Below are 15,925 nucleotides of genomic sequence, written 5' to 3'. Positions count from 1 at the left end.
TGCTGAATGCTATAGAGGAAATTCCTTTCTTTTTGGAACACTGATGACATCACGAGCACAGAGCCCTCTGCTGACATCTCTGTCCATTTTAGCAACCATGCACATGCAGATGTATGCTAAGGGCAGCATGGGGGCTCAGAGGTTAGCACTGCTGCCTCGCAGTGCTGGGGACTTAAGTTCAAATCCCTCTAAGGACAACAATAAATAAAGCGTTATTATTATAATAACGTCAGCAGAGAGAACTGTGCTCGGGATGTCATCAGAGAGCATTCCAAAAAGAAAAGAATTTCCTCTGTAGTATTCAGCAGCTAATAAGTACAGGAAGGATTAAGATTTTTTAATAGAAGTAATTTACAAATATGTTTAACTTTCTGCCACCAGTTGATTTAAAAGAAAAAAGGTTTTCACTGGAGTACCCCTTTAACGCTGAAAAATTTTACGTGCGGAAAAAATAATTTTCTATTCGCACGGAATTCGTGCGGAATTGCGCACGGAAATGGGGGAGAAAGAAGTGAAGGTTTTTTTCAGGCATTTTCGTGCAAATTCCACATGAAAACTGTCGGGCGGAGTTTTTTTTTTACCATTGACTTCTATTGATTTCTGCTAGCGGATTCCGCTTGAAGAATGACCATGTTCTTTCTTCAAGAGGAAAATAATTCAGCGTAAGAATTCCGCTAGCAGAATTTCCGATGTGTAAACAGGACAGCAGAAAAAACATTAAAGCCAATGGGCAGAGAAGATGTGAATTTGGAGCAGAGAATTCAAGAGGAATTACTCGAGTAAATTCCTCTTGAATTACTCCGTGTGAACGCACCCTTAGGCTGTATTCCCACCACGTTTTTTATTGAATACAGTTCCCATATAAGGTTTTTGACAAAAATGGATTCCTCAAAATTGATTGGACTAAACTGTATCAAAACGTGTGTACAAATTAATCCGTATACGTTTGAAAAACATATACGATTTGAAAAATGATGTCTGGTTGCATCCGTTTTTTTATTTTTTTTTTTATTTATTTTTTTTTTAAAAGGAAAAAAAACGTATACGCTTTTAACTCTTTACACCATTATGAATAACGTTTCACTTGTTTGAAACTCCCAAAAAAAAAACTGTGCAAAGTCAAACCTTATGATGAAAACCAGACGGAACCCTACGCACATGCAGTTCTGTACGGTTCCCGTTGACTCCCATGTAAAAAATTTTTTTTTTTTTTTTTAAAGTATGCGTTTCAATACGGTTTTTCACCCGGACAAAAAACCATGGTAAGTTACGGTTTTGGGCACGGGAAAAAAAAGACAAAACCGTACAAGACACACAACTCACACAATCGGATGCATTTTTTTTGGCATACGGTTTTCAATGGAGGGTCAATGTATACGGTTTTCAAATTGAAAACGTATACGGGAACTGTATTGCAAAAATGTGATGTGAACCCAGCCTTACTGACTTCCTCGACTCTTCAATGTGGTGAAAGATACTACAGAGTCCTGTTCACCTGACAGTCAGTCATCAGTACATGATCTATGGACAATAATACAACATAAGATTCTTCAGTATCTGGCAGGGGCGGTCGGCCCCATTAGGTCTCTAATCTTCTAGCAGCGCTGAGTTGTCACTACAGTGAATGTGTATGAGCAGAGCAGCAGTGGCAGCTGTCCTAAATCCCAACCATTTGTGATCGTTTTAGTCAGAACCCTATAACAACATTCTGACTGGTTATATTGTGGACGATTTATTTACATAAAATCTGATTGTGTAAAGAACATAATATATGTGTGATTTGACTCGCATGGCTCCATACCCGACGCAGTGGCGTGGACGCAGTGGCGGTCATAGGACTCAGGAGGACCCCCGGACAGGCAGGGGGAGAGAAGCGGGTGGCGGCTGCCGTCTCTGGCACCGCAAAAGCCGCTACAGTTCATTGATTTAAAGCACCCGCTTTAAATCAATGATCTGCACCGGGGGGGATGGGATAAATAGTCGATAACTTATACCGGAATAACGGTATAAGTTATCGGCCCTAACCTCCACAGAGTATCTGTATCGGCCCTAAAAAATTGGTCGATCCCTAGAAGATAGGCACTGAGTGGGTTTTCTGGTGTCTCGCTCAATGTGGCAATTTACAAGGATGACACAATGAGTTGACCCATGATGTGTGAGTACTAAACAGGCAGTCTGACCACCAGACGTAGCCAGATGTCTGCTATTCAGATAGTAAATTCTCTTGTGTAGTCTAAAAGGGGTACTCCACTGGCCAGCGTTCGGAAGTAAATGTTCCAAATGCTGTTTTCGTGCTGCAGGGGACAGCCACACCCCTCGTGACATTATGCCCCGCTCAATGCAAGTCTATGGGAGGGGGCATGATGGCCGTTACGCCCCCGCCCATAGACTTGTATTGAGGGGGCGTGGCCCTGATGTCATGCTGAACCCCGTAGCGCAAACACAGCGTTCGCAACATTTACTTCCGGAAGCTACCCAGCGGAGTACCCCTTTTAAGGCAGCTCACTGTTGGGCAGGCAGTGGTAACATTGTGAGGTTACTCCTGGTGCCTAAAGGTGCCCACACACTATTGAAAAGCTGTCCTATTCCTGGAGCAGCCAACAGGCTAATGTGTAAGGTGGCCTCCTGATGCTCTTCTGACTGATGTTTGGAGAGGACTATCGGGCATGATTCATGGCCCTATTATTCTTAGAGATGTCTGGCGGTGTCTTACCCCTTCTCTCTCCACTGAAAACACATGCATTTTCACCAAGTATATAGGGGGATCAGCAGTGATAGCTGTTGGCTGATACAGATCATACAACCAGGGGAAAAGGAGAAACACATGCATGGAGTTCATGTTTCAAACTTATTCTGTGTTCTCCTTTTTAGAGTCAGTATTTGAGGCTACTGTCTGAGGATATGTTAGGATTCCCCAACGTATCCCTTTAAACATATGCCCTCGTAAGCCTAAGTTTCTACTTGATTATTTTTTTTTGTGTCTGAAAAAACGCTGCAGCATTTTCCTGTGTTTGGCTTTTTTTTATTTTTTTTTTACGTTTTTTCTGGCGTTTTTTGTCTTTGAGTGGATATTGCATTTTTGGCCCCTTTTCAAAATTTGTTGGGTACCCCCAACCGCCACCACCACAAAAAAATAAATAAAAAATAAAAAAGCGATGGGGGGAAAAAATGTATTTACCAAAAATTATATTTTTTCTAACAAAATTTGTATTAAGTTTTAAGTGTGTGTTTCACTTTTTCTCTATTTATTTAATATATTTAAAAATTTTTTTTTAATTTTCTTTTTTTTTTTAGGTAGTACTACTACTCCCAGCATGGAACAGACTTCCATGATGGGAGTAGTAAAACCTGTACTAATAGACATATCGCCCGATGCGATTGTCCATAATATAGCAGAGATGTGAAAAACACACACACACACACACACACACACACACACACACACACACTACATTTTTAGTGCCCTACCGGTAAATTGATCCCTGTTTTAAAATTTACCATTCTCTGTTCCAAGAACAACCGATTCTGCGCCCTTTCCACCTGATACCTAGCTAATTCCTCTTGTGCATCATTAAGCTGGACAAAATTCTCCTCATTCTTCAAACTTTCATATACCTTCCTCTGGGACTCCACCTTTTCCAACAACAAAGTTTCCCTTGCTTTAAAACCCCTTCTTAAATATGTTATATCTTTAGACTCATGTAGGCTTTGAGTAAATAACATAAGAGAATATATCTATTATGGCTAATCAGTGGGGGTTTAACCTAAAACTTCTATTGCCGATAAACTTACTACCAGCCAAATTCACCTCTCGTACTTGCATTACATAATTTGATATTAATGGAGGTTCGTTTTTTCTTTGTCACCAGTTTGCTACATGACGTTTTGCTGATACACAAATCAATTCTTTAAACAAGTGCCCAAATGTGAATGCATAACCTGGGTTTTCTCCTGTAGACTAGCGGGGTGCCCGGCTGCTTCTGTCCGCTCTATTTTACCACTCAATGGGGGAGATTTATCAAAACCTTTGCAAAGGAAAAGTTGTTGAGTTGTCCATAGCAACCAATCAGATCGCTGCTTTCATTTTTCAGAGGACTTTTTAAAAATGAAAAGTGTTGCTATGAGCAACTTTTACTCTGGACAGGTTTTGATAAATCTCCCCCAGTGAGTACTGTCCTGTGGATAGAGGAAATTGATCCAGGTCAGCTCTGCCTTTTGATTGTTATCAAAAAAATATACCTCAGACACACACACTTTACATACATATAATGCATATACCGTATAAGACGAGTTTTTCAGCACAATTTTTCGTGCTGAAAACACCCCCCTCGGCTTATACTCGAGTGAACTCTCCACCCGCAGTGGTCTTAAACCTGCGGACCTCCAGAGGTTTCAAAACTACAACTCCCAGCAAGCCCGGGCAGCCATCGGCTGTCCGGGCTTGCTGGGAGTTGTAGTTTTGAAACCTCCGGAGGTCCGCAGGTTGAAGACCACTGCGGCCTTCGACATCATCCAGCCCCCTCTCACCCCCCTTTAGTTCTGTACAGTACTCACCTCCGCTCGGCGCTGGTACGGTGCTGCAGGGCTGTCCGGAGAGGAGGTGGGATAGTGGTTCCGGGCTGCTATCTTCACCGGGGAGGCCTCTTCTAAGCGCTTCGGGCCCGGCCTCAGAATAGTCACGTTGCCTTGACAACGACGCAGAGGTGCGTTTATTGCCAACGTACTTCTGCGTCGTTGTCAAGGCAACGCCTCTATTCCGGGGCGGAAGCGCGGAGAAGAGGCGCCCCCGGTGAAGATAGCAGCCCGGAACCACTATGCCACCGGACCACCTCCTCACCGGACAGCCCTGCAGGACCGGACCAGCGCCGAGCGGAGGTGAGTACTCAGAACTAAAGGGGGTGAGAGGGGGCTGGATGATGTTGAAGGCCGCAGTGGTCTTCAACCTGCGGACCTCCGGAGGTTTCAAAACTACAACTCCCAGCAAGCCCGGGCAGCCGATGGCTGCCCGGGCTTGCTGGGAGTTGTAGTTTTGAAACCTCTGGAGGTCCGCAGGTTAAAGACCACTGAGGGCGGATGATGAGAAGAGGATGATGAAGGGGGGGGGTGTGGGATGATGACAAGGGGATGATGAAGGGGGGATGTGTGGGATGATGAAGGGGGGATGTGTGGGATGATGAAGGGGGGATGTGTGGGATGATGACAGGTGATGATGATGATGAGGGTCTGGATGATGACAGGCAGTGATGATGATGTTAATGACGGGGGTCTGGATGATGACAGGGGGGTATGATGTATTTCCCACCCTAGGCTTATACTTGAGTCAATAACTTTTCCTGGGATTTTGGGTTGAAATTAGGGGTCTCGGCTTATACTCGAGTATATACGGTATATCTCGGTCTCTCTGTCTCTCATCATTGCTAAAGGAGAGAGGGGAGGCACAGTTCAAACTTTTGAGGTTAATAGATCCAGCACCTGAGGACTGGTTCCATGTGATACAGCTCTAATATGATAGTCGGGTGGTGCACGGATGAAGTAGTAAACATGAAAAATACAGCAATAAGGAAAGGGATGAATCCTGCACTCACCGCGTCCACTGCTGCAAAAACGGAGGCTTCATGGAGGGGGGGTCAGACGATTGATGGGGGCTCAGAGGCAACGACCGGTGGTTGCCTCTGAGCCCCTGTCAATCATCTGACCCCTCTATGAAGCCTCTGTTTTTGCAGCGGTGAGTGCGGGATTCATCCCTTTCTTTATTGCTAGATTTATTAATAAAAAAAAATGTGTGTGTGTGTGTGTGTGTATATATATATATATATATATATATATATATATATATATATATATATATATATATATATATAATATGCGCCCCCGTGTAGTGAGTGTTTAATGTCCAACACAAAATGGTCAACATTAATGGCTTATGTGGCTAATTACTCTGTTCATTCCTGTGGTTGATCCCTTCTGTGGGTAGAGTATAACTTTGCATCTTGGGGGGGAAAAAGCCTTTAACCCTGTTGTTAAAGGCAATCTGTCACCTCAGGTAACGGGACAATGATATCAAACATACCTTTGTCAGCCGTAACTTTAAACTTTTTTTTTCTGCCCCACCCCCTTGCCAAGTGGAAATGAGGTGGGGCCAAACTGCTACTGTTGCAGCATTGCTTGCCTTCTTGACCCATCTTCATGTCCTAGTTGATTGACATAAAGGGTACTGAACTCTGCCTCCTTGACACTTGAGCACAGGGAGGAAATCTTTATCATCTGATAAGTTGTGGCAAAACCATGAACACTAACAAAGTGAAGTAATGGATTTCCTTTTAACATGTAACCAGTAATTAAAGGGTTCTCAACTGTGATAAATTTGTCAGACCTGAAAGTGCAGACTGATTGAGAATATTGTACTCATAGCGTTTGTGTTTTTTCTCCTTTTTAGGTCTGATAGTGCTTCAGCTGACCACGACAATTTAAAATACTCTACTTCCAGAGATCGGGGCACTTCTGCCTCCTATGGATCACACACTTCAAATTCAGCTGGGAGACAAAAGCAGGATGATGTCAGGATTAATACTGAGGCGCACAATGAAGAGGAAGGTAAGGACACTTTACATGTGACCATATCATGTTACGGATTCTTGACTTGTATATAAAGAAAAAATGAAAATCACAAAAGGGTTCTCCTCTTCCCTACAATCCCTTCTTCTTAGAAGTAGTTTCCTCTGAGTTGTTTTAATGCTTGTTTTTCTAGATAGCTACAGCATCAATGGAGGATCTGGAGAAAATGCTTTTGGTCGGAAGTCGTTGGGGCAAGAGCTGAGGGTTAACAATGTGAGCCCTGATTTCACTATTCAGCATGGAAACCGTGCATTAGCCACAAAAGACATGAGGAAATCCCAGGGTACGTTATGATCCTAAACTGTTTGTACATTGGGATGCATTAATATTATAGAGCTTGTAATATGGCCCTTTAAAAAAGATTATATAAGCTGAAATTCCAAGTAGAGATAAGAGAAGTTACAGTGATTCGATTTGTCATGAACTTCTCGGCTCGGCAGTTGCTGACTTATCCTGCATAAATTAGTTCAGCTTTCAGGTGCTCCGGTGGGCTGGAAAAGGTGGATACATTCCTAGGAGAGAGTCTTCTAGGACTGTATCCACCTTTTCCAGCCCACCGGAGCACCTGAAAGCTGAACTAATTTATGCAGGCTAAAGTCAGCAACTGCCGAGCCGACAAGTCTGTGACAAATCGAATCACTGTAACTTCTCTTATCTCTAATTCCAAGTACCTCAATTCCCTTGTCACCACTGTTCATGCCCCCCCCCAATCTGTTTACCTTGATGTGTTGTCTGTGTTCATGCTGTCTTATCACACTCTACTCCAGTGACAATTATTGTGATGTTGCAGTGGAGTTTAAAGGGGTACTCCTCCCCTAGACATCTTATCCCATATCTAAAGTATAGGGGATAAGATGTCTGATCACGGGGGTCCTGCTGCTGTGACCCCCGCGATCTCTGGTCAGCACCCAGCGTTCTTTTAGAATGCTGGGTGTGGGTGGCTGGGGTCGTGACATCACGGCCATGCCCCTCCTGACATCACACCACACCCCCTCAATACAAGGCTATAAGTCTATGGGAGGGGGAGTGGTGGCCACCCATTGGCTTGCATTAAGGGGGGGAGGTGTGACGTCACTACCCCCCTCCGCCCGCGCCAAGCGTTCGGAACAAAATGTTCTGAACGCTGAAGCAACAGAGTACCCCTTTAACTTTATTTCAGCAGGATGTCCCTGATTGGCCAACCCAGATTGCATGTCTTTCCGAGTCTTGTGTTCCTGTACTTTGCACATATACAGTTTATCTGCTTGTGTTTTATGACCCCACTACTACTCATTTGCTTAAATTGCAAATCTATATTACAGCCTTTTTTTTCCCCTCAAGTCCTCAAAATCGCATAGTTCAGGTCTCTATAATATGTTGCATGTGCACAAATAGAGCATTACGGGCAAAATGGGAGTTTTAACCAGTGGTCACAAACTTGTTCTTTTACTTTTTATATTGAGTTTCCTGTTTCAGGCTTCAGCTGCTGCTGTAGTTTTTACTGTGATCAGTTATCTGGCTAATGCAATTGGCACTGGTGGAGAGCAAAGTTTGAAGTATTGTAGACTAATTGTATGTAAAGCACCATTTGCCATATTTTTTGCCGTATGAGACGCACTTTTTCTTCCCCAAAACTGTGTGTGTGGGGGGGGGGGTAGTTGGTGCATCTTATACGGCGAATACACACCTATTGCGGCGATCCCTGCGGCCATCAACGGCCGGGACCCGCGGCTAATGCAGAACATCACCGATCGCGGTGATGCCCTGTATTAACCCTTCAGATGCGGCGATCAAAGCTGACCGCCAGGTCTGAAGGGAAAGTGACACTAACCCGGCTGCTCAGTCGGGCTGTTCGGGACCGCCGCGGTGAAATCGCGGCATCCCTAACAGCTTACAGGACACCAGGAGGGACCTTACCTGCCTCCTGTGTGTCTGCTCCCTGCCGGGATCCCCTGCATGGCCGGCGCTCTCCTTCGATGTCGTCGCGCACGCCGTCCCGTCATCCAATAGGAGCGGCGTGCATAGCAACTTGATGACTGCGACGGAGAGCGTGGATCCCGGGGAAGAAGACGTCCAGAGCGTCGGGGACACCATGGGGACGCGGCGAGAGCGATGGAGCGACATCCAGGGCAGCGGTGACGGATCCGGAGCGGCGGGGACACGTGAGTACTACTTTCTATCCAGTGGTCTTCAACCTGCGGATCTCCAGATGTTGCAAAACTACAACTCCCAGCATGCCCGGACAGCCAACATCTGTCCGGGCATGCTGGGAGTTGTAGTTTTGCAACATCTGGAGATCCGCAGGTTGAAGATCACTGTTGGGTTCAGATTATTATTTATATTTTTTTCTAGATTTTGCACCTTTAAAATTGGGTGCGTCTTATATGCCGGTGCGTCCTACGGTACATATGGTACATACGGTAGATATGTTTTGTACCTTACTATATATACTTTTAGAATTTACAATCTTTTCTGTATTTTATTAGAGCGATCGCTGTCCTATTCTGATGAGTCTCGACTGTCGAATCTTCTACGGAGGATCACCCGGGAAGACGACAGGGACAGAAGACTGGCTACTGTTAAGCAGCTGAAAGAATTCATTCAGCAGCCAGAAAACAAAATGGTAAGGATGGTTTTTATTTCTATTTATTTTTTTCCGCTTTCCTTTTCCTTTGTGTGCTGTTTAATGCCACAGTTAATTTTATATTGAATATTTTTTACAGACAGGAGGATTTATGAAAATCTGTGCAGATGAAAAGTTGACCAGTTGCCTATAGAAACCAATCAGTTTGCTGCTTTAATTTTTCAGAGGCATTTTGAAAAAATTTGTGATTGGTTGCTATGGGCAACTGGTCAACTTTTCCTCTGCACAGCTTTTGATAAATCTTTCCAAAGATCTTCAATCCTATGTCATAAATCAAGTGCTTATTTTTTTTTTTTTAAATCTTTATTTTCCAATACACATCACACACATATACAAATCCCAAGTTCTTTTATCCATTTCACTAACCAACCCTACATCCCACCCAGCCACCCACTGACGACATCTGACTCCCAAGAGGGGGAGGTAAAAAAAGTCTTCTTATATTAGGATTCATATTTATATATTTGTTTCTCTATTCTCTCCTCCAGCTATTCCAGATCTATTTTCTATCCTATTTTCTTTAAACTTACCGGAGTGCAATATACACCATGCAAAATATTTAATTCAAATCTATAAGAATTATTTCTTGAAACAGTTGTAACATTTCTAAGCGCTGTCTTCCATTGTGACTTTTCCAATTTCTTTTTGAATGTATCTTTTACAATTTTAGTGACTTCACCTCGTAATTTTATATATATATATATATATATATATATATATATATATATATATAATATATAATATTCTGATCATACTCTTCTTATCTGAACCTTCTAGTGCTCTTAAAGGGGTTATCCAGGAAAAAACATTTTTTTTTTCTCTATCGGCTCCATTGGGGGACACAGACCATGGGTGTATGCTGCTGTCTCTAAGTGGTGTGACACTATGGCAACAAAAAAGTCGGTTCCTCCCAGCAGGATCCTGGAGCCAGTTGAAATTTAAAGAATTTTTTTTCCCTGGATAACCCCTTTAACTCAGCAAATATAGTGTGGTGTTTAATTGTGAAAAAGGTTAAAGGAGTAGTCTGGTGCACACTTTTTTTCATTTTATCCCGTCCTGGCTGCAAAATAAAAGAATACACACTTTCTCTTACCTGCCAACGAGCCCCCGGAGCTCCGGTACAGGTGTTCGGTCCCCGGCTGTATTCTTCTTACTTCCTGTTAGCCCGGGACGTCACACGGAGCTTCAGCCTATCGCCGGCCGAGGCGGGACATCGCTGCGGCCGGCGATAGGCTGAAGCTCTGTGTGATGTGCCGGGCTAACAGGAAGTAAGAAGAATACAGCCGGGGACCGAACACCTGTACCGGAGCTCCGGGGGCTTGTTGGCAGGTAAGATAAAGTGTGTTTTCTTTTTTATTTTGCAGCTTGGACGGGATAAAATGGAAAAAAGTGTGCACCGGAGTACTCCTTTAACTCTTTAGTGGATCTAAATGCACTTTGTATCTGAAAAAATCTATTTCACGTAGACAGTTTCTCCTGAAATTCTCTAAATGATTTCAAACCATTCACCCCAATAATGTGTTCCAGTTCCTTAATTCCTTTACCCTCCCAAAACACCGGGTCAGGAACGGTCAAAAATTCACTCAACCTTAAGTTGTGCCAAATGGGAGTAAATTTCATACCCCCTTTTTTTATCTTACAGATTTTTTTCCCTAAGATATTTTCACCCCTTAATCGACATATTACCATAGGAAAAAGATGGTAAAAGGGCATCGGATTCCAATAATGTTCCTAAATCTCCCTCTATGTCCCTATTTGTCACTTTTAATTTTCCCACCCATCCCCATTTCCTCTGTTTTATACCAGATAATGTTTGGGCTATAAAATATAGCCGAAAGGATGGCAAAGCACACCCCCTTTCTCATTAGAGGCTACTAATTCTAGGTATTTTAATCTTGCTCTTTTCCTTCCCCACAAAAATGTATTCATAAATGGTTCACTCGAATTGAAAGATTAATCAGTTATCCACATGGGGGAAGCGTTCAAGAAAAAAAGAACCTGGGGCAAAACCACCATTTTCAATACCTCCATCCGATCGGCCATATGCAACAGCAACCTATTCCAGATGTCTAGATTTATTTTTTATTTTTTCAAATTTATTCAGCAAAGGTTTTAAATTCTCTTTAAAGAAATCTAAAGGGTCAGCCATTACTTTTATTCCCAAATATTCAAGGGACCCCGATTCTCCCACCCAGTTGCATTCCCAACTCAGATTGATCTATCCTGGAAGAGCATATGCTTTCGTCCAATTTTATTTATTTCCAAACCAGATCTCCCTCCAAACTACTGAAAAACTTGTTCCAGGCTTGGAACAGCCCTTACTGGATCCTGCACATATAAGAGCAAATCATTGGCGTATAATGCGATCTTGTCGTCCTCCCCCCGACTCCCAAACCCCCTAATATATAGGGAGAGAAGGGGAGAGAGGACATCCCTGCCCGGTACCTCTAATGAGCTCGAAGAGCATCATTAGAGCCTTCCCCAACAACAGTCTAGTAGAAGGGTGAGAGTACAATAACTTAATCATGTCCACCTACCCTGGGCCAAACCCAAATTTCCACAACAAGACCCAGAGAAACCTCCACCTCCCTGTCAAACGCCTTTGTGGTGTGCAATGGCAGGAGGGAGCAGAGGTCCCCCGCACCAGACTGTATATTGATAAAAGTTCAGGATTGTCAGAGCCGCTTACCGGGCACAAATCCCATCTGGTCTGTATGGACCAGCCTGCTGACTACTTGCTTTAACCTGTTTGCCAAGACTTTCGCTAACATCTTGACATCTACATTCAGCAAAGATATCGGCCTATCCTTTTTTATTTTAAGGAGGTCTTTATTTTTAATTTTTTAAGGATCAAAGCCGTTTGAGCTTCTAACATAGAGGGTGGCAACTTGCCCTCCCGAGTAGTCTTTATAATTGTCTCCCACAATAAGGGTGCAAAGACTACTGCAAATCTTTTATACAGCTCAAATGGGAGACCATCTGGTCCAGATGCTGAGCCTGAAGGGGAAGATCTAATAACTTCTACTATTTCTTCTAATGTAATAGGTAGGTCCATATATTCTCTCTCAGACTCTGTAAGTTTGGGGAGAGTAATTTGATCAAAATATTCCTCAATTTTTTTTTTTCTCTGAGGCTTGTAACTCCGAGGTATATAATTTTGAAAAGAAGGAAACAATTTGTTGTATCTGTTGGGGATCGCTAATTATCTGTCCCATTTGATTCATAATACTATTTAACCCTGATCTCTACACGCAAGCTTTTATCACTGTCACCAAAAGCCCAGAGGGCTTACCATTCTCTGCAAATTGTCTCTGTTCCAAGAACAACAGATTCTGCACCCTTTCCACCTGATACCTAGCTAATTCCTCTTGTGCATCATTAAGCTGGACAAAATTCTCCTCATTCTTCAAACTTTCATATACCTTCATCTGGGACTCCACCTTTTCCAACAACAAAGTTTCCTTTGCTTTAAAACCCCTTCTTAAATATGTTATATCTTTAAACTCATGTAGGCTATGAGTGTCCCAAACCACAATTGTACTTGCTGATCCTAAGTTTGTCCTCCAAAATTGGGATAGGTCTACCACCATTCCCTCGTCTCTATCTATTATGGTTAACCAGTGGGGGTTTTAGGTTAAACTTCTATTGACGATAGACTTACTAACAGCCAAATTCACCTCTAGTACTTGCATTACATAATCCTATATATTAATCGAGGTTCGTTTTTTTATCTTTGTCACCAGTTTGCTACCTGACGATTTGCTGATACACATATCAATTCTCAAGGCAGATTTGTTCGCCCTATTAAAACACGTAAATCCCTCCCTTAGCCCGTACTAATCTCTCCAGATGTTGAACCATTGCACCTCTGCAAAAAATATTGAGCTGTGTACTACAGGAGGATCTAGGAGATGCCCCAGCAGATCTATCCAGCTCTACAGTCATTACTGAATAAAAATCTCCGATAAGGAATAATAGTACCTCGTGTCTTTCTCCAATAAATTGCAGGAGTGCAAACAGGACATCTGAGGAAAAAGGAGGGGGGGGGGGTGTAAACATATGCAATAACTTCCACACGTTCCAATACTCCTTGTATTAAGATGTATCTACCAAACTGATCTATACACTACCAAATACATATGAAATCTGTCTATGGATAAACTATGACCCCCCCCCCCCCCCTTTGAAAATGAGGAATATAACCTGTGCAGTTGCAGGCTGGCCCATTTCTTCATCTGCAATCAACTAGACTCTTTCAAAAAGTGCGTCTCGGTAATTCCCACTATCGCTGGCAAATGTCTAGATATCTGTTGAAATACTGCAAATCTCTTAACCCTCTCTCCCAGACTCCCCACGTTGCAAGGAACAAATTTAATCATTTAGCTAGTAGGAGAAAGAGGGGGGGGGGAAACCCCGGTGGGAGAGGTTTCCCTGTATTCCGATGTGCCCTCCTCAATGGCAAAAAGTGCCGATAGTCCTAAATGATTGAACTTATCCAGCAGCCATATGTAAATAAATCCCAGCGGGTCTGACCCCTCAATGCCCTCAGGAAGACCTTAAATGTGGATATTTGACCTCCTTGATCAGTCCTCTGACCAACTTCTGCTCTATCAGCACCTTGTCCTGATGAAGGGTCCGTTTGACTACCTCACGGGGTCTGGTGCTTTGAATAGTTCCATTTTCTTTTCCTTGCCTGCAACTTCTGCTTTAGCAAAGACACTTCCTGCTTTACTGCCACCACCTCTTGTTTAAGTTTGGTCAGGACCTGATTAATATTGGGGATAACTTTCTCTGTCTTCCCCACTCTGGCATGTAGATGGATAAGCATGATATCCGTAGAGAAGCCCCCGACTTGTATTTTGAAGTCCTTCAAGCCTGCATTGCAAAGCTGTGTCTTTCAGTATATGAGCTAAGATATTTTTATTCTTTTCTGACTGCGCTGTCTCTTCCTCCCCAAAACATACTTTATCTGTGGCACCTGAAAGTCTCTTAAAATCTATAAAGGAGAGGTCTTTCTTCTACTTATTGTCCTTTAGACTTTGCTCCACTCCCCGGCGAACCAATATATTTGTAAATTTTCCCGGATATTGATTTATCTTTGTGGGGCGGGGACATTAGAACTTTTTTGGGCCCCATTTTGCTTAGTTATGCCTCCCCCTGTTTGATCTGTTCTACTTAGGTCGGATATAAAAAAAAAAAATAGCTTTTTTCCAGACTGGCTTAAGCCAGGTGGCCCTAGCTGGTCGAAGTCTTCGAGGGTGAGTATACAACCCCCCATCTACTACACCCCAACCCCCCCCCCCCCCCCCCCCCACGAGCAGGCATATTATGTCCCTATTTCTGGGGCTGGGTTGGGCAGCCAGGGGTTAATCCACGTTTTTATTCATGCAGCTTCAGCTGCAGCTTCTAACTTGTGGGGAGGTTGCCAGGGAGCTCTGCCGCATATGTCCAGAATAGAGGCATATTGATCCATATTTTGCACTTTCGCTATGCAGTCCCGCCAGCTGGAGCCGTCCCCGCCTCACCTCTGCGCCGGGTCTGCTGTGTGAAGCCGGCGGGGAGTGCGCTCCCGGGTGTTCTGCCTGTGGGAATCCGCCCTTCTTCTCCCCCCCCCCCCCCCTAACTCATGCATGACCCGGGAGGTCAGGCAGCTCCTCCTCTCAGGCTCGCACTCTGCTGGGGGACATCCCTTCACACCGTGCTGCTTAACTCCGCCCTCCTCCCCAGCTGGGTGCTCGGCCGCGCTCTGTTAACGAGCAGATTCTTGCTTAGAGCCCGACATGAGCTCGCTGTTCCGGCCTGCAATGTCCCCTGCCTCGGAGCTGTAGGACGGCTAGCAGGCGCTCCTGTAGCCTGCTGATTTGAGCCGTCGCTGCTCCAGGGGATTCTGCTTATGGGACAAATGCACTGCGCGCAGCACTTTGCAGGGCACCCTGCGTCCGATGCCCCCTTCAAGCGTCCGATGCCCCCTTCCAGCCTTGGTAAATATTTTATCACACATGAGAAAATAAATAAATGTGTGTCTCTACATCTGGTCTGCTGGCCACCCATCCTAGGGATGTTCCTGGCAGGTCATGCTATATGATTCCCTTCTCTACAGGCTACCGCGGCTAGTGCTCTGGATCCCCACATTCAGCGGAGGGTCTCCATGGGAGTATTCCTGCGTGGGCATGGATTGGTCTGGCTATCTTTTTTGCCAGACAGTCTCGCATGTTACGCCTGCCGCGGTGCGAGTTGTCCGATGGAATGCTCCATTGTATTCTATGGACCCATACCAGTATGCCAGACAATGTCTGCGTCCTGTCACACATAACACTGCTGTTGTATCTGCGGCTGGAGTTCCGGTACCTCACTACTGAGCGAGGTGTCCGATGGAGTGACCCGTTGTCTACTATGGACCCATACGAGTGAGCGAGACAGTGGTCTGCAGGTTCCTACATTGCCTATCACACGGCTGATGTATCTGCGGCTGGAGTTCCGGTACCTCTCTATTGCGAGGTGGCCGATGGCATAACTTGTTGTCCTCTATGAACCATGTCAGTCAGACAGTGGTCTGCATGGTTCCTTTGCCGCCTGTCTCACATGAATCGGCTGATGTATCTGCGGCTGGAGTTCCGGTGCCTCACTACTGTGAGATGTCCGATGGAGTTACCCGTTGTCTACTATGGTCACTATCCATGTGGTTTC

General features: G+C 44.3%; 1 protein-coding gene across 2 annotated transcripts in view; it reads left to right on the top strand.

Moving 5' to 3' along the window:
• SMG1 (SMG1 nonsense mediated mRNA decay associated PI3K related kinase) overlaps nucleotides 1-15,925 on the top strand; it is a 164,657-nt gene that overhangs the window by 12,206 nt on the left and 136,526 nt on the right. For both annotated transcript variants that reach the window (XM_056537145.1, XM_056537144.1), the window contains exons 2-4: nucleotides 6,437-6,594; nucleotides 6,749-6,898; nucleotides 9,081-9,217. In XM_056537145.1, coding sequence (XP_056393120.1) covers nucleotides 6,437-6,594; nucleotides 6,749-6,898; nucleotides 9,081-9,217 — 445 coding nt within the window. The remainder of the gene's footprint in view (nucleotides 1-6,436; nucleotides 6,595-6,748; nucleotides 6,899-9,080; nucleotides 9,218-15,925) is intronic.

The sequence above is a fragment of the Hyla sarda genome, chromosome 8 (genome assembly GCF_029499605.1).
Source record: "Hyla sarda isolate aHylSar1 chromosome 8, aHylSar1.hap1, whole genome shotgun sequence".
Taxonomy (NCBI): Eukaryota; Metazoa; Chordata; class Amphibia; order Anura; family Hylidae; genus Hyla; species Hyla sarda.
The sequence above is the reverse complement of the archived record's forward strand: the minus strand, read 5'-3'. Positions and strand labels throughout refer to the sequence as shown.